The 21626-nt window shown below is 37.9% G+C and overlaps 1 protein-coding gene across 1 annotated transcript; it reads right to left on the bottom strand.

Annotated features, from left to right (window-relative positions):
* Nucleotides 1–651: 651 nt before the first annotated feature.
* Nucleotides 652–20653, bottom strand: LOC136229760 (PWWP domain-containing protein 3-like). Its single transcript, XM_066018654.1, has 7 exons — nucleotides 20330–20653; nucleotides 12511–12554; nucleotides 6780–11298; nucleotides 2267–2569; nucleotides 1241–1603; nucleotides 1101–1187; nucleotides 652–981 (listed from the first exon to the last, which is right to left on the bottom strand). The coding sequence occupies exons 3-7, from the start codon at nucleotides 7935–7937 to the stop codon at nucleotides 652–654; spliced, it is 2241 nt and encodes a 746-aa protein (XP_065874726.1). The 5' UTR covers nucleotides 7938–11298; nucleotides 12511–12554; nucleotides 20330–20653.
* Nucleotides 20654–21626: the final 973 nt, after the last annotated feature.

Genomic DNA, 21626 nt, shown 5'->3' with positions numbered 1-21626 from the left:
ATCATTTGTTTTGACCAAGTCAGTATCCATCTCTGCTTTACTCAGGTTGAGTAGACGGACAGCTTCGTTTATCTGTTCGATTGAGCATTGAGAAGTTGAGGAGATTAGCTCGCGAGTGCCGATCACCTCAGAGTTCAACTTGGTAAAATGTTGATTCAACTCAGCAGAGGTAGCATAGCCCATGTTGACTGCAGAAAGAGCATTAATTTGGCCTTGAAGGGAATCCATGTGATTCACCATCATTAACTGCAGTTCGGCCAGCTTGACGATGGAGTCTTGCTTGGGTTGCTGTGTTTGGACTGTTGTCATAACACTTACTAAATTTTTGAGACCCTTGATCTCGTTGAGGAGCTGAGTGATAGACGAGATTTGTGGTGACTCAACATTTGCATACCCAGCAGCATCGGTATGAGAAGTGTTCAAATCCTGGAGAATAGTTTGAGCAGAGTCAATAATGCGACACCCGGACTCAGTAGCATGAAGATAGGCATATGTTGCCTCAGGAATTGGCTCAGTTGCCGGAATTCGAGTGGAACCAGAGGGGCCAGCATGGTCAACAGTTGGGCTTTTATTTAGGTCAGCTGCAGGAACTGACTTCTCAATATTCTGCGATATGGGAGTGGAAGGAGGTGGATCAGTAGAAATATTGGCCTACTCAATGTTGGTTTGAGTTGGTGCAGGAGGAGTTAACTCAGGTTGAGCAGGATTTTCCTTAGCATGCTTTTCACTTTGAGCAGCTTGGACTTCGAGCTCTTGCTCGGCAGGAATTGGATTTTCTGGAGTCTTGGCTTGTTCCTCAGGATGAGTAACAGATGCTTGCTTTTTCTGAAGTTCCTGTGGAGAAGGCTCAGTGGGATTGGAGAAGAATTGGAACTGCATATCCGATAGATCAGTAATGGGATCCCGCAGAGGAGAATCACCCAAAAGATCAATAACTGGAGACTTCTGAGCCTTTTTTTTAAGCCTTCTCAATTTCTTAGCCTTTGGAGGAGAGGGGTCAGCTCGAATAGAATCAAGAGATTCAGAATGTGAATTTACAGGTCAGTATGTTCCTTTGCTGTGGGCTCAGCTTGTTCTTCAACCAGCTCAGTATTGACTACCTCATGTTGCTCAACATTTGTTGTCTCCTCAGCATCAAACTGACCTCCAAGATTATCCAACTCTTCTTCATCTTGGTCAGCAGGGATCTTTTCAAGATGAATTTCTTGACTTTTGGCGAAATGTGAATCATCGTGATCACAAAACCAAGAGGAGCAGCATCAATAGGACTTAACTCCGAAGATTTCTTTTTCTTTTGCTTTTTCTGCAGTGGTTGCTCTGGAGTTTGCTCACTCTCTTCTTCAGGCTCAACTTGCCTTTTTCTTTTCTCTACTGACTTAGGTGTGTCCTGAGTTTGTTCAGCATCAATTTTCTTCCCCTTTGATACAACCCGGATTTTCTTTGGAACAGCATCAACATCTTTGGAACAGGTTTGTATTGCTTTCCTCTTCTTCTCTCGCTTAGCTTGGTCAGCAGGTTCAGCCATGGTGTTTTTCCCTTCTTTGGGTTGCACATCCTGTACCTCATCAACTTCTTCCTCATTTTCCTCGATGGCCTCTTTTCCCTTTTTAGACTTGAGGGGTTAGTCGTATACTAACCCGAACAGCAGAGCCGCTGTGATTTCAGTTCCGCAAGACTCAGTCTCATTAATCAAGTCTATTTGATGATCTTCCAGGATTCTGGTAATGAGGGACCCCAACCTGAGTTTCCCAGTACTTCGTTGAAGTGCTCCGAAAAGAAAAACCGGCATGTTGAGTAGTTGATAGGTCAGCATATGCCAGATGAAGCACTGCTCGAAGTTTGAAGCTGATGATGCTCAGTTGATTTTTGGGAAGATAAAGTTTGTTAGGACGTAGTGAGCCATCTTTTGATTCTGACCCATGTATGTACTCGCTATTTCCCTTTTGTGGTCCGCCGGCTTACAAAACGTCACTGTGTGGTCAAGTTTTTCTTTGGTAGTCCTGAATTCTTTCTTTTTTACTAGCAGGTTTAGCAGGGTTGCTAGATAAGATGGGGTAATCGTTATTTTTTGGCTTTTGACATAGGTTACCAGATGGTCAGCATCTTCTTCGTCAACACGGAGGTTGGAATAGAATTCCCTCACTAACCTAGGGTAGGCTCTACCAGGAAGGGAGAAGAGTCCAGTCCATTCATTTTTCGAGATCCACTCACAGAACGGTTGCTCAGCCGTTACGAAGCTCGGAGAGAACCACCTACAGCAAATTACCTTATGGTTCTTAACACTTTTATAGACTTTAAGGAATACCTTTTCCTTTGGCTGCTTGTCCTTCTTTTTCTTCTTCTTTTTCGAAGAGGTTACGAGGTCAGCTTGAGGGCTCTTGCTTGGAGTTTGGTCATGCTGACCTTGTCCTTTGGTGGGTGTCTCGCTAAACTCCTGCTGAGGATGAGACTTAGGGTTTTCATCGGAGTGATTCTTGTCGTAATCACCACCGGAGAGATTTTGTGAATCCGACATGATTAGAGATTCTTTGAGAGGTTTTGGGATTTGGAGAGTGAGAGAGATGAAAATCTATTTGCCAAGGATTTTGAGTGTAAAGAGTGATAAGTGGGAATTCTTCCACTATTTGTAGAAGTTCAATTGATCCTAAACGTTTGAACTAGCCGTTTTACCTCAAAATGATCAAACGACAACGATCCTGGCATTTATGACATGTTCGGCGCGTTCATTTTCTTCATTATTACGATTACGTCACCCTAGGTGGCTATTTATGGCACGTGTGCTAGCATTAATTGGGCAAGTGAATTTTACTCAGTTTGTTAGAATACTGAACGTTTTTGTGGTACTGAGTGCACAGTTTTACGTAGAGGGTTTTCATACCATCTTAGTAACTCATCTTAAGATAATCACTCAGCATGTATCTCTTACTCAGCATAGGGTGATTTTCTATAACACATATTAAGCTCAGCATGTAGAAGTTACCAATTTAGCATAAGTTACTCAGCATGGTAATCACTCAACATTCAATTAAGCACATGGTATTATTGAAGAGGATTAGACATACTGATAGCTTCCCTTAATATGCTGAATTGCTCACGAGCCAAAGGCTTAGTGAAGATATCCGTAAGCTGGTCATCTGTAGGTACGTAGGTCAGCTTGATCTCACCCTTGAGTACATGGTCTCTAATGAAGTGATGCCTTATACTGACATGCTTCATCCTGCTGTGTTGGATTGGATTTTTGGATAGGTCAATAGCGCTTTTGTTATCGCATTTGAATTCAATTGTTTTTGTTTTGACTCCGTAATCCTCAAGCTGTTGCTTAATCCATAGGACTTGAGCCACACAACTTTCAGCAGCAATGTACTCAGCTTCAGTTGTAGACAGGGCAATATATGACTGTTTCTTGCTGAACCAAGATACTAGACAGCTTCCAAGGAAGTGGCATCCTCCCGAAGTACTCTTACGCTCTAGCTTATCTCGTCCATAGTCAGCATCAGTATATCCAATGAGTGTGAAGTCATTTGAATTTGGATACCATAAACCTACATTAACTGAGCTCTGCAAATATCTAAAGATTCTTTTTACAGATATAAGGTGAGATTCCCTGGGGTCAGCTTGATATCTTGCACAATAACATACTGAGTACTGAATATCAGGTCTACTAGTGGTAAGGTAAAGTAGAGAGCCAATCATACCTCGATATAGCTTGCTATCTACAGATTTACCTTTCTCATCTTTGCATAGGACAGTGTCAGTACCCATTGGGGTTGATATGGGTTTACAATCTTCCATATCGAATTTCTTTGGCGTATTTGGACTGGCTAATGAAGATGTCATTCTTACCTTGCTTGATTTGAAGTCCAAGGAAGAAGTTGAGTTCTCCCATCATAGACATCTCTAACTCAGTTTGCATCTGTTTACTAAACTCTTTGCACAAGGATTCCTTAGTAGCACCAAAGATTATATCATCTACGTAAATTTGTGCCAGCAGGGTATGTTTACCCTTTTTCTTAATGAGCAAGGTTGTGTCAGCTTTGCCTTTGACATAATTCTTGGTCAGCAGGAAGTTGGTCAACCTCTCATACTAAGCATGTGGTGCCTGCTTTAGGCCATACAGGGCCTTTTTGAGTTTATAAACGTGGTTTGGAAATTTTGGATCTTCAAACCCTGGAGGCTGACTAACATATACCTCTTCGTTTATAAAGCCATTAAAAAAGGCACTTTTAACATCCATTTGATATAATTTAAAATTCATATAGCTAGCATATGCACATAATATACGTATAGCCTCTAACCTAGCAACAAGAGCGAAGGTCTTACCATAGTTAATGCCTTCTTGCTGACTATAGCCTTGGGCTACAAGTCAGGCTTTGTTTCTGACTACGTTGCCTTGCTCATCTAGTTTATTTCTAAAGACCCACTTAGTTCCTATGGTCTTTTGATTCCTAAGTTTTGGTACTAAATCTCATACCTCATTTCTTCTGAATTGATCAAACTCTTCTTGCATAGCATTGATCCAATATTCATCGTGCTCAGCATCGGCGAAGTTCTTTGGCTCATTTACAGAGACGAATGCAACATTTCCGAGATACTTTCTAAGCTGATCTCTTGTCATCAGCTTATTGTCAGCGGCATCAAGGATGGACTTCTCCGAATGTCCTCTTGGAATTTTTATTTCTTTAGGTAATGTTGAGTTGTCTGGAATAGGTGTTTCTACAATATCTGCAAGAATAGATTGGTCAGCAAAGGTAATTTTGGGTTCGTGTTTACCTTTGGTCAGTCCTTATACTGATGACTCAGTAGCTCCTGTTTGGTCAGTGGAAGCTGAGCTCGGTTCATCTTCGGCGGACTGAGTTATCTTTCCTGCAGGGTCAGTTTCATTGAACTCTATATGGATAGACTCTTCAACAACTTGAGTTCGTTTATTATATACTCTATATGCTTTACTGTTAGTTGAGTACCCTAAAAAGATCGCTTCGTCAGCTTTAGCATCAAATTTTGCAAGGTTATCTTTTGTATTGAGTATAAAAAATTTACACCCAAAGGCACGAAAGTAGCCAATGTTGGGCTTCCGTCCTTTCCAAAGTTCGTATGGGGTTTTCTTAAGAATAGGTCTAACTAAAGCCCTATTGAGTATGTAGCATGCTGCGTGGACAGCTTCACCCTAGAAATACTTTGGAAGCCTATTTTCACTCAGCATTGTCCTAGCAATTTCGACAATTGTTCTGTTCTTCCTTTCAACCACCCCATTCTGTTGGGGAGTTCTAGGAGCAGAGAAATTGTGGTCAATACCACCAGCTTCACAGAATTCGTCAAACTGTTGGTTTTTGAATTCTCCACCATTGTCGCTTCTAATATGAGCTACTTTTAGGTCTTTGTCATTTTCAAGCTTTTTAATCAAGGTGGTGAACATCTCAAATGTTTCATCCTTGCTACTCAGCAAGATTATCCAAGTATACCGAGAGAAATCATCTACAATGACTAAGGAGAATTTCTTACCGCCCAAGCTGAGTGGCTGGACAGGTCCGAAAAGGTCCAAGTGTAGTAATTCCAATGGTCTTTTGGTTGAGACAATGTTTTTACTTTGAAAAGACTTTTTCGTTTGTTTGCCTTGCTGACAAGCATTACATAATTGATCTTTTTCAAATTTCAGTTTGGGCAATCCCTCAGCTAGTTGCTTTCTAGCTAATTTGGCAAGGAGGTCCATGCTTACATGACCAAGTCTCCTATGCCATAGCCAGGAGTTATCCTCTTTAGATACTAAGCATATATTTTTTGAAAACGGATTTCTAAACTCAACATATATACATTGTCAACACGAGGGGCAGTTAAAATCAAATTGTTTGTTTTTCCCTCGAGTATCCGACACTGAGTAGCATCAAATATAATCTGTCTTCCGCTATCACAAAGCTGAGCTATGCTCAATAGGTTATATTTGAGACCCTTAACTAAGGAGACTGACTCAATGGTGGGGTTACCTCCGATAGTACCTGGTCCTACTATCTTACCCTTCTTATTGTCTCCAAAGCTTACGTTTCCACCTCGTTTAAGCTCAAGTGTGATGAACTGAGTTTCATCACCAGTCATATGCCTCGAGCATTCGCTGTCAATATACCACAGTTTTGACTTCTCCACGCACCTCAGGCTCACCTGCATTTTGAATCATTCATCTTTAGGTACCCAGTTCTTTTTGGGTCCTCGTTTGTTAGCATAAACAGATGCAAAGTCATATTTTAATTTGTGACGGCATACTTTTATAGTTTGGCCTTGTTTACCACAGAAGTCACAGAATATTACCCTCTTGGGGTGACTTTGTTTTTGGTCAGCACCATTGTACTGAGCATGCCAACATACCTTAGTGGTATGTCCTTTCTTTCCGCATAAGTCACATTGGACAATCCGCTTGTTGTGCCAACACACATCTGTTGTGTGTCCCCTTTTCCCACAACAGTCACACTGAGTGAACTGTCTATGCTGACTGAGTACTCAGCATGGGATTTGTTTAAACCTTTCATTTGGTTCTGAAGGTTTGTGACATCCTTTCTCAGTTTCTTTGAATTTGATTGGACCTCCGAGACAAATTTGTGCATAATTTCCATGTTACTATGCAAAGTTGAGTTGTCTTGGAGAAGATATCGGAGGTCACTAAGTTTGACCTCTTCAATCTCGTCACACCGCCTGCTGAGTGCCTTTATTTTCTTGTTACACTTGTTAGTTAGTGTATATAAATCACTCAGGGCGTTAACCATTTCTCTTCTAAGCAAGTGTAAGGATGTTACCACATTTGAGTATTCCTCTTGTTCAGATTCTTCAGAGAGGTCAGCATGCTCAGATTGAGTGTGGTCAGCAGTGTCATCGGCCATAAAGCATATGTTTGCCGACTCAGTGGCTTCAGCTTCTGACGATGTTGAGTCATCATTGTCACTCCATGTGGCTACCATTGCCTTTTTGCTTCCTTTCTTGTCTTTCTTTAGATTAGGGCAGCTTGACTTAATGTGCCTAGTTTGATGGCACTCAAAGCATGTGACAGATTTGGAGCTATCCTTTTTGTATTTCTCACTGGACTCAACTTTGTACCTGTCGCCTCTTCTGAATGGCCTCTTGCTGTTCTTTTCATTCTTTCTGAATAGCTTCTTCATCTTCCTTGTGAACATGGCCATTTCCTCATCGTCCAATGAGTCAGCTTCGGTTGAGTCAGCTTTCATGACAAGTGATTTTTGTTTCTTGTCTTCTAACTTTTCTTTTGCTTCAAAATTTTTCCTAGAGATCTCATGAGTCAGCAGAGATCCGATCAGCTCGTCATATTTATATGTGGTCAAGTCTTGAGCCTCCTCTACGGGAGTTTTCTTAGCTTGCCAACTCTTTGGTAAGCTTCTCAGAATTTTCTTCACCTTCTCTTCTTCAGTGAAGTTCTTGCCGAGCCTCTTTAGCTCATTTATAATGTTGGTGAATCTAGCATTCATTTCGGAGATGTCCTCATTGTCGTTCATCTCGAACAGCTCGTATAATCTCATATGTTGGTTCACCTTTGATTCCTTGACCTTGCTTGTACCTTCGTAGGTTACTTCAAGCTTTTTCCAAATTTCTTGTGCTGACTCGCAACCTGAAATTTTATTGTATTCTGCAGCATCTAACGCACAGTGAAGCATATTGATAGCCGAAGCATTGTATTGTAATTTTTTAAGGTCATCTTCTGACCACTCAGTTTCACTCTTAACAATTTTCTCATTGTCAACAAATTTATATGGCATATATGGGCCTTGAACTATTGCAAGCCATGCACTCATATTTGTGGCTTGAATAAAGTTCTTCATCCTATTCTTCCAGAATGTATAATTGGATCCAAAGAATAGGGGAGGTCGACTAATTAATAATCCCTCAGGGAGTATCTGTGTTGTTTGATTCCCGGGAAGGAAACGAGTGCTGTTCTCAGCCATTTATCGGGATCAGCTCAAGATTGTTAAATCTTTGAATATTGAGCTATATAGCTCTGATACCACTTGTTGGTCCCGTGTGATTAGTTCCAGGGGGGTTAGGAACTAATGAAACTTTTTCGATTTTAATTAAGCTGACTTAATATATTTTCTTAAGTTAGTTAACTCAGCTTTGGTCAGCACAGCCGATTATAGTGTAAGACAGCTTTAGTCAGATGTTGACTAAAACTATTTTACGTATTAGTTGGGAATTGACACTATTGTGGTCAGCTTCCAACTCAGCACTCTTACTTACTCAGTGTCAGTTTAAACAATTTATATGCTGAGTAAATACGACAAGCAACACATACAGATATATATATATATTGAGAGAGTTAGAGATTACTCAGTACGACTTATCCCGGTTCGGCCTCTCCGCCTACGTCTAGTCCCCAGAGTCCTTTCGGGCTTTTTAAATCCAATACTGAGCTCTTTAAAGGTAGAGCACAAACCGTTTACAACGAAGTTGAATATGCAAGAATACCTTCCTCTATTCGTCTACTCAACTCCTACTAAGTGCTATAACCAAACACCTAGATTTCTCTACCACTAAGCACTCAACACCGAGTACTCAGCACAATACTCTCAATTTTACAATTGATACAAATTGTTCTTTTCGAATGAAGAACACTTTAGATGATTACAGAAAATCAATCTAGCTTTTACACAAAAATAGAAATTTGGTGTAAGATCTCTTTTGGCTTTTGTGTGCTTTGTATGTACACTCTTTTTGTTCTTGTTGTAATCGGCTTCTGATCCAAGAATGATCATGTCCTTTTATAGTTGAGGTCTTGAAGCAGAAATGGTTTAAACTTTGGATTTGTCCGTTGATCCAAACGGCTCCTTTTTGAGACAAGTTCTGGTCAACGTCAGTTTTGCAGGCCAATCCTATCGTCTGAATTTCCAGTCATTAGATTTGTCTTCTTCTTGCAGATTTCGTCTTCTTATGCCAGTTTGTCTTTTAGAACAAGAACAGTTGACCCATGCATCTCGAAATTAGCTTTTGCGAAATTCCAAGGTTTCTATTATTGGTGCAGACAGTTGTCGGAGCTTGTCTTTTAGCAAACAGATCATTCATGTTGTCCTGAAGATCACTCAGCTTGATCTTGATAGTCGTTGTTTGTGATTGTTTGCTAATGCATATACTGAGTTCTCTTTTACTCAGCTTCCATGGCCAGCTTCGTTCTGCAAGACATAGTTCTCGGATGACTTTTCTACTTTTGATACTGAGTTTTCGTTCCACTCAGCTTCTTGATCTTTAAGCTTCTGTTCTGAAGATGACTTATCTTCACTTACGTAGAGTTCCACTCTAATCAGCTTCTGCTGTGAACTTATGCTAACTTCGTCCCGTCTTACTTTTTATTCCTTTTTGTATTTATATTTATACTCAACATTGAACAAACATATTAGTACAATTAAATCAAAGCACTTAAATTTAATTGTCCCTTAATCATGGATTAACTTAAATAATTTTGTCAAATCAAAATCATGTGGAAAGGTGTTTCAACACATATTTCTATACGGGCAATATTTTTCAAATATTTTTACAAATCTCCGAAACGATTTTATTAAAAACGTCTCGGGTGAATGTATATAAATAAAATTTCTTTATTTTTAATCTCTATTTCATATCATGCAAATTCATGATAAATATAAATCTTATTTTCAATTTTCAATTAGGTTTATAGGCATAAATCGAACTAACAACTTTTTAGCTCGATTTTTATTTCGTCTTACATTAAAACCAATTGAAGTTTTTAAGGAAACTTTAGCCATAATACATGTTGAATTTTAAGTTAATATAGGATGAATGTGCTATTTTTCTTTCCATTTTTAAAATTTACATTTTATAACTCATGTTAATTAAATTAAGTAGTCGTATTCTTAACTTTTAGTCACGATTGAGACCGCCCATATCATAATCGAGGTATGAAAGGGAAGAAAAAGTAAGTAAACAGTACTTTTGGCCATGATTGCGACCAATCTTATCACAATCGAAGTATGGAAGAAACGTTAAAATAAAAGCACAATTAAATGTGTTAAGTTTAAAGTAACGATTGCATCCACCCATGGCATGGTCGGAACCTCTTAAACGAACACAAAGCAATTTAATTAATATAAAGTCACGGACGAGACCGCCCTTATCACGAGCGTGACTAGCAAATAAATTAAACCTAAGTCCTTATTAATCCATATTTTCATATAATAGTTTAGGATTGGGAAATGAAATTTTGTGCTTTGAAATGCCTTGAGACGAAAGACTCAAAAACATGCGTGCTTACACCGTCCCGAATACTTCAATATAAAAATTGAGATACAAGACGGATGATATATCGCTTATTACATTAGTTAGTTTGATGTTTGGCGTATAAATTTACCATGCAAGTTTATCTTTCGGTTTAACTAATTTAAAAAGGATACGTGGATATATGTTCTATTTTCATAAAGAGATTGATTAAAGAATAAATTCAGTGAAATTTTGCTCGGGACTAGCAAAAGCTTAAGTGTGGGAGATTTGATAAGACCAAAATATACCTAAAACATCATTAATAATTACGTCAGTTTTATATTGAAATCGTGCTAATTATATTTATTTAGAGTACTTTTACGTCTATATATGTTTCTTTGATGCAAGGTACTTAATTATTTGGTTAAATCCAAATAGGAGCTAAAATGGAGCAAAAACGAGAGAAAAATCAAGTTACGAGCTAAAAGCACGTGTAAATTCAGAAGACCGATACAAGGAGACGGGAAGTAGTCGAGGACGGGAACAAACACCCATGTCGCGACCGAGATTCCCAAAATCTCGATCATGACACGCTAACTTCAGGCATGAAAATACACTTTCGTTCAAGCATATCTCTCAGCCCCGCCCCAGGTCGCGACTGAGATTTCTAAATCTCGGTAGCAACAACAGCATTTTCAGCACTGATTTCACATGTTCAATTTCCAAATAACGGATCTGTTCATTCGGATAGAAATGACCCTTCACCAGCGGACACGACCCTTCAAACACAACCCTTCAGCAACTATAAATAAGTGTTTTATTTCAGAATTCAGAGTTGTTAGAGTTTTAGAGAGAGTTGATATTATGTTGAGAAAACTCTGATTCAGTAAAGAGAGTTAGATTTTAGTTTCATTTCTGTAAAAACAAACTTGTTGTACACAAGTTGTTCTTAGTTTAATTACATACACAGTAGCAATTAGTTTAGATTCAACAATTATTCGAAGACAAGTTTACATTCTGATAGTGGATCCATCAATCTCTATTTCGAGGATTCAACGAGAAGAACTAGCGGCTGAAGCGCCCCAGGGTCTGACAAACCTACGAAGTTTGAGGAAAGGATTGACAACCCGGAACTCAAATTAGTTAAAATGCTATCCATATTTCTTCTTCTCTGTTAACTTGTGAAGATTCACAATTCAATAATAATACATCTTTTCTATTCAATATATACTTTCCGTTGTTATTCTGAAATTGTTCTGACAAAATGATTTTCAAAATAATGTACTGGTGTTTTCATTAAAACCTTTTACACAAATATATTTGTAAGTAAACTTTATTGAACACTTAAAAAAGATTAGGATTTATGGATGATATGATCGATAGCTCGGCTTATCAGACATAAAACACCAATTTGATTAAGGTAGCGATTTGTTCCGACCGTATAAAGATCGTCTATAGTTCGAAGCCCGTTAATTGCGTTAAATGATGAATTATTACATGTTTATAATCTTACCAAAGTTATAGTTGTTTTCTTGCTTAATGCGAGCAAGTTTCATGTATTTATAATTCTAAAACATGAAAGTTTCTGTATTGTAATTAAATCTCAAGACAGACTTGCATTCTAAGTCTCAACATATTATTTCCATCTAAACCAGACCAATCCAAATAATTAAACGATTTTCGAAAGTTAAACCTAAAGACGTGAATTAAACTGAATTAAAATAAGTTTTCGTTAAAAAGCATTCCATGTGGGTTCGATATCTTTTATTACTACAAGTGTATACTCTGCACTTGCGGAAATCACTCAACACTATTGTAAAGGGTTTGTGCTCTACCCAAAAGAGCTCAGTAGTGGATTAAAGCTCGGAAGGATTCCAGGGACTGGATGTAGGCAAAAGGCTGAACCATGATAAAACTACTGAGTAACTTTTTCTATCCCCTAACTCCTCTATCTGCTTGCTTTTTTATTGTGTCTTGTAAAACGCTTAACTGAACTTATACTGAGTTGTGTGAATTGGTGCTGAGCTCAGGAATAGACTTGACTCAACGTTAGAAGCAGCCTTAGTCATCGATCAACTAAAGCTGCCTCTAACCTCACTCAATATCGTTGTGCTAAATATTAAATGAAAAATCTTAATTGATAACAGAAACAAGTCAGCCTTAAGAAGAAAAATTTTAAATAGTTCCTTATGTAGGAAAATAGACAAGCCTAGGCGTAGCGGAATAATAAAATTTTATCTATTTTATCTATTTCCTTTTTCCAAGATCTGTTAATTGTTATTTCATGTAAAAAGGGATATAAAGTAATACCTTCGGTGAAGAACTATCTACGGTTGCAAACGAAGTGCCCACAACTTCTTATTATCAATCCGTGAGCAACGAACGTTTTTGTTCAACACAGAAAAACAAAACTAATCAGTAATCAACCTTTAAAGTATAGCAATCGCAATGATTGCCTCTAACATAAATCGATACGAGATCAAAGAGGGAGTAAGAAATAAAGTAAATTAGCCGAGAGGACGACGGAACGATTCCTCCTCTTATTCTTTGTGCTGGCCGAAATCTGGGGTTAGGGAGTCTATTTATAGACTTCTCAAAACCCTAATCCCAGTTGTGTTAGAAAATTAAATAATTGGAATCTTATTCGGAATAAGATTCCTAATTAGATAATTAAATAAACACTTCACTATTATCTAAATAATAACTAATTATATCTAGATAATTATTATTAATCAAATTAATAATTAATTAATGTTAGGGATAATTAATTAGAGTTTCAATCACATAAAACTTCTAATTAATATTATCAGATAATCCTTTAATTTAATTCATAACCATAATCAAATTATAATTATTAATCAAATTAATTTATCCCCTAATTAATATACAAATTTCGGCCCATATATACATGTCTCACTAATTACATTCTCGTCCTCCGATTCCAAGTCTCATATGCGACCCATTAGGTTCTTTATTGCCACTAGCCGTATTTATCCTTTGAAATTATTCATCACGATTAATTCCAACATATATATAACGGAATACCATCGCGAGATGTTACTAGGAGAACCGATGATATTCCGCCAGAGCAATTAAGAAGTCAGGTTGATAACTGACGTTAACCTTTCTGCATTAGGTATAGTATAATACGATCCTTCATCAACTATATCCTGTCGGTCAATTCCTTATAACCATGGAACATGTCAAAGGTTACATATAACGAAGAGTTCGGTTTTACTTGTACAGGTTGAATTTGTTGGTCCTCAGAGACTGGTCAGCACTGGCTGGTCATCACCCCAGTGCTGAGCGTGCCAACACACCTTTGTGGTGTGTCCTTTCTTCCCACAGAAGTCACACTGGACATTCCGCTGAGGATTCCATCTCTGCTGACCAGTACTTCGATACTGAGTATTCAGAGGGATATTTCTTTTGTTTGGAACCTTTAGTTGGTTCTGAATGGATGTGACGTCCTTTCTCAGTTTCTTAGAATCTAATTGGACCTCAGAGACAAACTTTTGCATAATTCCAATGTTACTATGCAAATCTGAGTTGTCCTGAAGAAGATATCGAAGGTCACTCAGTTTGACCTCCTCAACCTCGTCACATCGCCTGCTGAGTGCTCTAACCTTTTTATTACACTTTTTGACAAGTGTGTAAAGATCACTCAGGGCATTAACCATTTCATTTCTGAGCAAGGGTAGTGATATTACCTCAGTTGATTGTTCCTCATCATCAGATGCAATGGAGGGGTCAGCATGCTCAGAAGCACATGGCTCAGCAAGTTCGTCAGCCATGAAACAAATCTTCGCTGACTCAGTGGCATCAGCTTCAGATGATGATGAATCATCACTATCACTCCAGGTTGCCACCATTGCCTTCTTGCCATTCTTTCTTTCTTTCCTCAGCGAGGGACAGCTTGACTTGATATGGCCAGTTTGATGACATTCAAAGCAAGTAATGGGCTTTGAGCTGTCCTTCTTGTACTTGCTGTCGATGGAGTCAGCTTTGTACTTATCAAACTTTTTATAAGGCTTCTTAGAATATCTGTCATTCTTTTTGAACAGCCTTTTCATCTTTCTGGTAAACATAGCCATCTCTTCATCGTCTGTTGAGCTTCAATCAGTGGAGTCAGCTTTCATGAAAAGAGACTTTTGCTTCTTGTCTTCAGATTTTTCCTTCATCGAGATCTCATGGGTCAGCAATGAGCCGATGAGTTCATCATACTTATAGGTGGTTAAGTCTTGAGCTTCCTCAACAGCGGTCTTCTTTCCTTGCCAGTTTTTAGGAAGACTCCTAAGAATCTTCTTGACTTGTTCTTCCTCAGTGAAGATCTTTCCAAGTCTCTTGAGCTCGTTGATGATGTTTGTAAACCTTGCATTCATGTCAGAGATTCCTTCATCATCATTCATTTCGAACAGCTCGTACAGTCTCATCTGCTGGTTCACCTTGGACTCCTTCACTTTGTTGGTTCCTTCGTAGGTGACCTCCAGCTTCTTCCAGATCTCTTGCGCTGACTCACAACCTGATATGTTGTTATATTCTGCAGCATCAAACGCACAGTGAAGCATGTTTATAGCCGAAGCGTGATTTTGTAGCTTCTTGAGATCATCCTCTGTCCATTTGGCCTCAGCTTTGACAACTGTTTGGCCAGCCACAACTTCAACATGAACAAATGGGCCTTGGACCATTGAAAGCCATGCACTCATATTTGTTGCCTGAATAAAGTTTTTCATCCTATTCTTCCAGAAGGTGCAGTTAGACCCAAAGAATAGGGGAGGCCGAGTAATGGACAGCCCCTCAGGTAAGATCTGAGTTGTCTGGTTTCTTGGGAGAAACCGAGTGCTGTTTTCAGCCATAGTGGGGATCAGCTCAAGGTAGTTAAACCTTTCACTTTGAGCTTTTAAGCTTTGATACCACTTGTTGGTCCCTTATAACGTAACAAGTTAGTTCCAAGGGGGGGATAGGAACTATTTTAAATTTTAGTACGTTAAGGCTGATTTCTTTCTCTTTGAAAAGGATTACACAGCGCGCTGAGTAAATTAAGACACTAGCTTAGTCAACTGGTGACTAAGTCAGCTTCTTTCTTTGAGTCAGGAGATAGCACTTGAGTCTATTCCTGAACTCAGGTACTTAACACACACAACTCAGCGTGACCTCTTTACTTGGTCAGTTTTGTTTAAGCAAGCAATATATATATTAAGGAGTTTAAGGTTAGAAAGATGTTACTCAGCAGATTTATCTAGGTTCGGCCTCTAAGCCTACGTCCTGTCCTCGGAACACGTTCCGAGCTTTCGAATTCTCTACTGAGCTCTTTAACGGTAGAGCATCAAACCTTTTACAACTTAGAAGCTGAGTATAACAAGAGTACCTTCCTCTATACCTCTACTCACTCCTAATCTCTTGCTGAGTACTATAACCGAGTACTCAGCCTCTCCTTTCTAATCTCTAGAAATGATAAAGATTTGTCCTAAACAACAATTGCTAAGACACCTTAGATGATTGAATAATCACTCTAGACTTTTACACAAAAGATATAGAATTTTGTGTAAGTATTTGCTTTGCTTTTTCTCACAGAACTTTGAGTAGAATTTTGGTCAGCGTAATGGCTTGATAAAGTTATGTGTTAAATGAAGCAACTGAAAGGCCCTATATATAGAGACGTCTGAGGCATCAGTCATTTTGAATTTCGAAATAACCGTTGGAGGGAAACGGCTTCCTGTCGTTGTCACTCAGTCCTGCTCAGTGCTCTTGGCCAATCAGATTCAAGTATCTTCTGTCTTCGGTCATTGCTGAGCAGTTTTTAGTCAGTCCGGCAGAATGTCTCTCCATTTATGGTAAGGTCAACTAGACAGCTTTTTGTGTCTTCTGAACTTTACCCAAAGTAGAAATACTTTGTCTGGAAGTTGTTCTTGCTCAGCTGCTGTCTTGTACTCTTTGTCGATACAACTCACCAGCTTCGTTCCGAAGTTGTTCAACGAAGGTCTTCTCGATCCTTCTTCCGCTGAGCTGCGTTTTGTACACAACGACAACGTTTTGCACACGCGGGCTGAGTGGTCTTGATCTGTTTGACTTGGGCTTTGACTTCTGTATTGGGCTTTAAGCCTTTTAGTCTTTATGTCTTATAAACAATTTTAACTCAACATTGAACAAACATATTAGTGTAATAAATCAAAGCATTTAAACTTAGTGTGTTTAGAATATATTTAATTTTACTTAAACAATTTTGTCAAATCAAAATCATGTGGAAAGGCGTTTCAACAGAATCAAAGTATCAGACTCCATAATCCAGAATCACTAATTAACGAATGTTTGAGTCTGAGGATTAGTTATACCTACTAATACCAATGAGATGAACATTTGACACATTAGATAAATCAATCCATTCTGTTATCTCAAGTCGGGTCCCAATCCTAATGAACTCCTTCACCGGATCCATGTAACTGTCTAGATATCTGAATATCTAAAGCTTGTGAGATCAGCTTTCTGTCTCGACAGAAAACACTGTTACATGCAAGTCTCAACAGTAATATGCCAACCCTTATAACATATTACTTGACTTGGGTTAACTTTAAGTATATTGGTCTATTATAAAGTACATTCTCACTTCATGCTTGTATGAACACTTTATAACTACTTAAATAAACTTAGGTTACTTTCTTTATGAAAAATTTGTGCCTTTACATATAGTTACATTTTAATGTTATATATCTTATTAAACAAATGGTGCCCGCTATGGTTACTTTGTTTTTTACAAAGTACCGTTACTTGGTGTGTTTTCACCATTGGATGATGGAGTATAAAATCAATCCAATGGTGAAAACACACCAAGTAATGCTTACTTTGTAAAAAACAAAGTAAGCATAGCCTTCACCTAAACAAATGATCAAATAAACAATTTATTCATTAATATTAATATCCTAAAACAATTGTCTTTAGGACACTAAACTCCAACACCTTAACCCCCCCCCATTTGGAACTAATTCTTGTAACACAAGGGACCAACAAACTGGTGCTCTTCCTGCCTAGAGCTCGATGCTCCGGCAGCCGCAGTGAGCATCTCTTTGATAGGAGTTGGGGTTTGTTTGCTGGTCATTTTGAATAACGAACTCTCAAGGTCACTTTCTCTCCATGTTAAACACATCAAATAATGGAGATGTGGTAGCTTCAGGGGTGGTCTTTGATTGCAGATGTCACCTGTCCGAGGTGAGGGGCAAATCTGCCCCTCAACTCGGCGAGCTGGGCAATCCAACTCGCAGAGCTGAGCTCGGGAATCACATAGTGATTCCCGATTTTTCTCCCTAATATAAAAAAGGGTAAATTCCAAAAACAACCCCTGTGGTTTCATGTTGTTCAAAAAAAACCCATGTGGTACAATTATACGAAGTAGAGAGTCGAAACTGTTTTTGCACACGAGCAGGGGATCAATTATACGAAGTTGATTACTATGGAAAGAATGTTGATGTTGATCTCAAGGATAAGTCGTGTACATGTAGAATGTGGGACATTTCTGGAATTCCTTGTAAGCATGCAGTGGCTGCCATCATTCATCAGAGAGAACAACCAGAGCGATATGTGCATGCCTATTTTTTGAAGTCAACGTATTTGGCTGTATATCAACATGTGTTCAAGCCTGTGCCATCACAAGATGAGTGGGAAAGGACAACACTACCTGACATTCATGCTGGGGTTGTACTTAAACCGCCTGGAAGACCAAAGAAGAGAAGGAATAGGAGGGCAGATGAACCAAGGGACCCCCATAAGGTTTCGAGGATAGGAGGTGGTGTTAAGTGTGGCTTATGTCAAAGGTTTGGCCATAATGTTAGGGGCTGCAAGGCTAGAATTATAGGTGAAACCCCATGGCAAAGAAGGCAGCGCAAATTAGCCAACAAAAGGAGTGGTAAACAAGTTCAAGTAAGTCCATACTGTTTGTATAATCAACATTAGATGGCCATTGTTCATTTATCATGTTTGAGGCAAATGTGTATTTATTTTTTTGCAGGGTAGTCCACCTAGAAAGGTAGGCAGGCCTAGAAAATCCACTAATGCATCCACTTCCAACCCTGTACATTCTAGTGTAAGTTGGTGGAGTATTTAGGTTTTTGCTATTTTTGTTAGGATTTTGGAATAATATGGTAACTTAGTTATTGCTTGATGCAGCAAGGACATGTAGGTGGAAGTGCTTCACAACCACCCCTAACACATCAACGAGCAACTGATGGTGGTGTTAATAGAGAAAGTGCTTCATAGCCACCCCTAACACAGCCGTCAACAAGAGGACAAAGCCAACCAGTTTTGAGAGGCAGAGGCAGAGGTAGGGGCAGGGGCAGAAATTTCATGGCACCAATGATTTCTACATCCAGAAAAAGAGTGAACCCAACTGAAGCAGAGCCAACTGTCCCACAAAGACCAAGAAGAGCTGCAAACCTTGCTGATTTAGCGAAGAGGCATGGCCTTTTCACTGAAAATGTTGAAGATTACTAAGAAGTTTGATAGGCAGATTGGATCACTACTTTTTGTTACCATTTTGTATATTTTGGGAATTGTGACCTTTATTGTCACACCCGACCCTAAACGACATCGGGTATGAACGAAAAACAATGTAACGAACTTCTAAAAGGCAAACCTATTTCCTAATAAATAAAAATTTATTCGGACTACCTCAAGTTTTATTTAATTATTTGGCTTGGACTTGATAATTCTCTCAAGCTTCCTACGTATCCCGATATTCTCAAATAGGGAATCAAAGCCACGTAGTTCTCTAGAGTTTTAAATAAACTAATATGGTTATGTTTCTCATATTCAACTTAACTTCATTATTACCTTAAATAAGATATTTTAATTAATGATAGAAAACTATTTCTAGTAAGAACATCCACCCATTCAATATATTTCCATCAATATTTAAGTAACAAACTATTAGTTCTATCTCATCTCCATTTCCTTCAAACAATGCAAGCTTAATGACTTTCAAACTATACTCTTTAATTCTTATAGTGCAGAAATCTCACGTTTTCGAAATAACCCTATTTATCCTTCCTTTTTGTTCACATATTTTATCCTTTAGAATTCTTGTAATTGGCACTAAACTACCTCATATTAATTCCTTTAAATACGAGCATTTTCCAAATCTTATTTCTCCAAATCTTCTAAAACTTTCCTCTCATACCCGTTTATTATAATGAAAGATTTTCATCCAACTCTTCCGGATTTCCAATTAACTCGATTATACCCACGACATACTTCTAATTTGTCATGAGACATTCATGTAACATATTCAAACAAGCTTTAATTTCCATTAAGTTATAAAATATGATCATCATGAATTAATATAGTATGATTAGTATTTGTAGTGTTCCATTTGCTTTATTTTATAGCATTTGTGAAGTTTATACTATCACGATTATATCGGTTCTTTTTACTAAACGAATTATCTTTATCGAACAAATTGGACTCAAACGTCTAACATGATTTTTACCACAGAATAACTCAAGGCCTAAAACAATACCTTTTTGCATACCAATATTTTGCTGTACTTTTTATAGTATTTTTGGATGTCAAAAAATTAACGAGACTTGATTTACTATCCCTTTATACCGAACCAATCTAACTCGAAGTCTAAAGGACTCATTCTAACACACAAAATCAATTCAAGAGTCCAAAACGTCTATTTTCGTCAAACTAATCTAACTCGGTCTTCTTCTCAAATGACCCTTATGCAAAAGCCATTGAAAATCTAAGCCTGAAACCACTCTTTCTAATGTTTCACAATAAATTTGAGCAACTAGTATGGTAGATCTTCTTCATCTCTCCTACTTCAAGCAGTCCCAGCTCCAAACCAAACAGCCATATAACCATTTATTCTTGACAGACTTGAACCACTCCAAATACCATTGGTAACATATATCAGAACAGAGGATGAACATCACAAAATCAAACCAAAGCAAACAACCTATACATATCTCAAACCAAATAATCACAGCAAACACCCATCTCCAAACAAACAACACAACAAGCATCTCAAACTCAAGCATCTCATCTGCAGCAATGGAGTAGAAATCACAAAACTTGAAAGAAAAGCCTAGATCAGGAGAAAAAGAGAGCAAAACAGTTATAACTCTTAAAAACTCACCCTTATATACAGGTTTTAGTCCGATTGAACCTCCTCAGAAACTCAAAGAACCATCTTAAAACTCCGAGATTCTCATCAGAGGCGAGAGTAGCCGCTGTTCTCAAATTCATCCGACGAGACCCACAAGGTCTGTAACAATCCGGAACCGTAACAAACGGTTAGGAGCAAGGAATTAAGAGTGAAATCGGGGAGAAAGGGAGGTCGGAGTCAATGGAGTTGTGAGAGAGAGATGACCGCCATTACCAGAGAAGAAAAATCGAGAACCCAATCGTCCCCCTTTTTCGACCTGTTCTTCCAATTTTCTAAACATAATCGTGATTTACAGCTGTTTCCAAAATTAGGGAAAAGTTCCTAATTTACTCCCTTAGTTACTAAAATATACTATGAGATCCCTTAATGTTATAATTTCTCCTTAATTTATTTTGACATCTCAATTTAACCTCCAAATTACTAATTCGAGTGATTAAACCTCACTCATTACATTTTTATCCCTATTTGTTACTTATTATTTCGATTATAAAAATTCACTATATATGACCAATTTCGATCTTTATTAAAATATAAAAAGATTAGTCCGACACGACACTGTTATCTCGAGTCTAATCGAACTAAATGCTGTTTTCAACCAATAATTCAAACTGATATGCAAATTTTCTTTGATTTTATTCATATATTTAAAATACTCTCTATTGAAATCAGCTTTCATAAAATGATAATAATAAAATTAGACACGGACGTGACATTTATGGTGCACTAATTTTTGTGTAGGGTGATCAAAACTTATGACCTTATATGGTATAGCTTTTGTTTGGCATTATAGGTACCTTTACAATGCCTTATATGTAATACCTTTGTGACAATTAAGGTTCTTTCCAAAATGTGATATGTAATACCTTTTGTTTGACATTATATGCAATTAAGTTTCTTTGCTATTTACAGAGATGTGTGACATAACCTTGTTAACGTTTTTAGGTATATTCAGTGTGCACACGTAACATTTGTAGTCATTTTGTGTATGTGCAGGATAAGAACCCAGCATTTCTAGTCATTTTACATGAACTTAGGTAACAATTAACACAAAATTACAAGCCAATAAATTGTACAACGTTACAGGCCAAAGAACTTGGCTAACAATTAACAATATCCAATAAGTTGCACAAAGTTACAATCCAATGAACTTGGCTAACAATTAACAATATCTAATAAGTTGCACAAAGTTACAATCCAATGAACTTGGCTAATAATTAACACAAGGCAATAATTTGCTTTTCAATACACCTTTTTTCACACAAACATT

The sequence above is a fragment of the Euphorbia lathyris genome, chromosome 5, assembly GCF_963576675.1.
Source record: "Euphorbia lathyris chromosome 5, ddEupLath1.1, whole genome shotgun sequence".
Taxonomy (NCBI): Eukaryota; Viridiplantae; Streptophyta; class Magnoliopsida; order Malpighiales; family Euphorbiaceae; genus Euphorbia; species Euphorbia lathyris.
This window is presented reverse-complemented; position numbering and strand designations above follow the sequence as displayed.

What these genes read in the sequence shown, in the direction of transcription:
- LOC136229760 (XM_066018654.1), bottom strand. Translation starts at nt 7,937, where the DNA reads ATGGCTGAGAACAGCACTCGTTTCCTTCCCGGGAATCAAACAACACAG. An exon ending in AAAGTGTTAAGAACCATAAG is followed by an intron (nt 1,604 to 2,266) that starts GTAATTTGCTGT and finishes AAGTCTAAAAAG; the next exon opens with GGAAAAGAGGCCATCGAGGA. An exon ending in ATGCTGCTCCTCTTGGTTTT is followed by an intron (nt 1,188 to 1,240) that starts GTGATCACGATG and finishes CATCTTGAAAAG; the next exon opens with ATCCCTGCTGACCAAGATGA.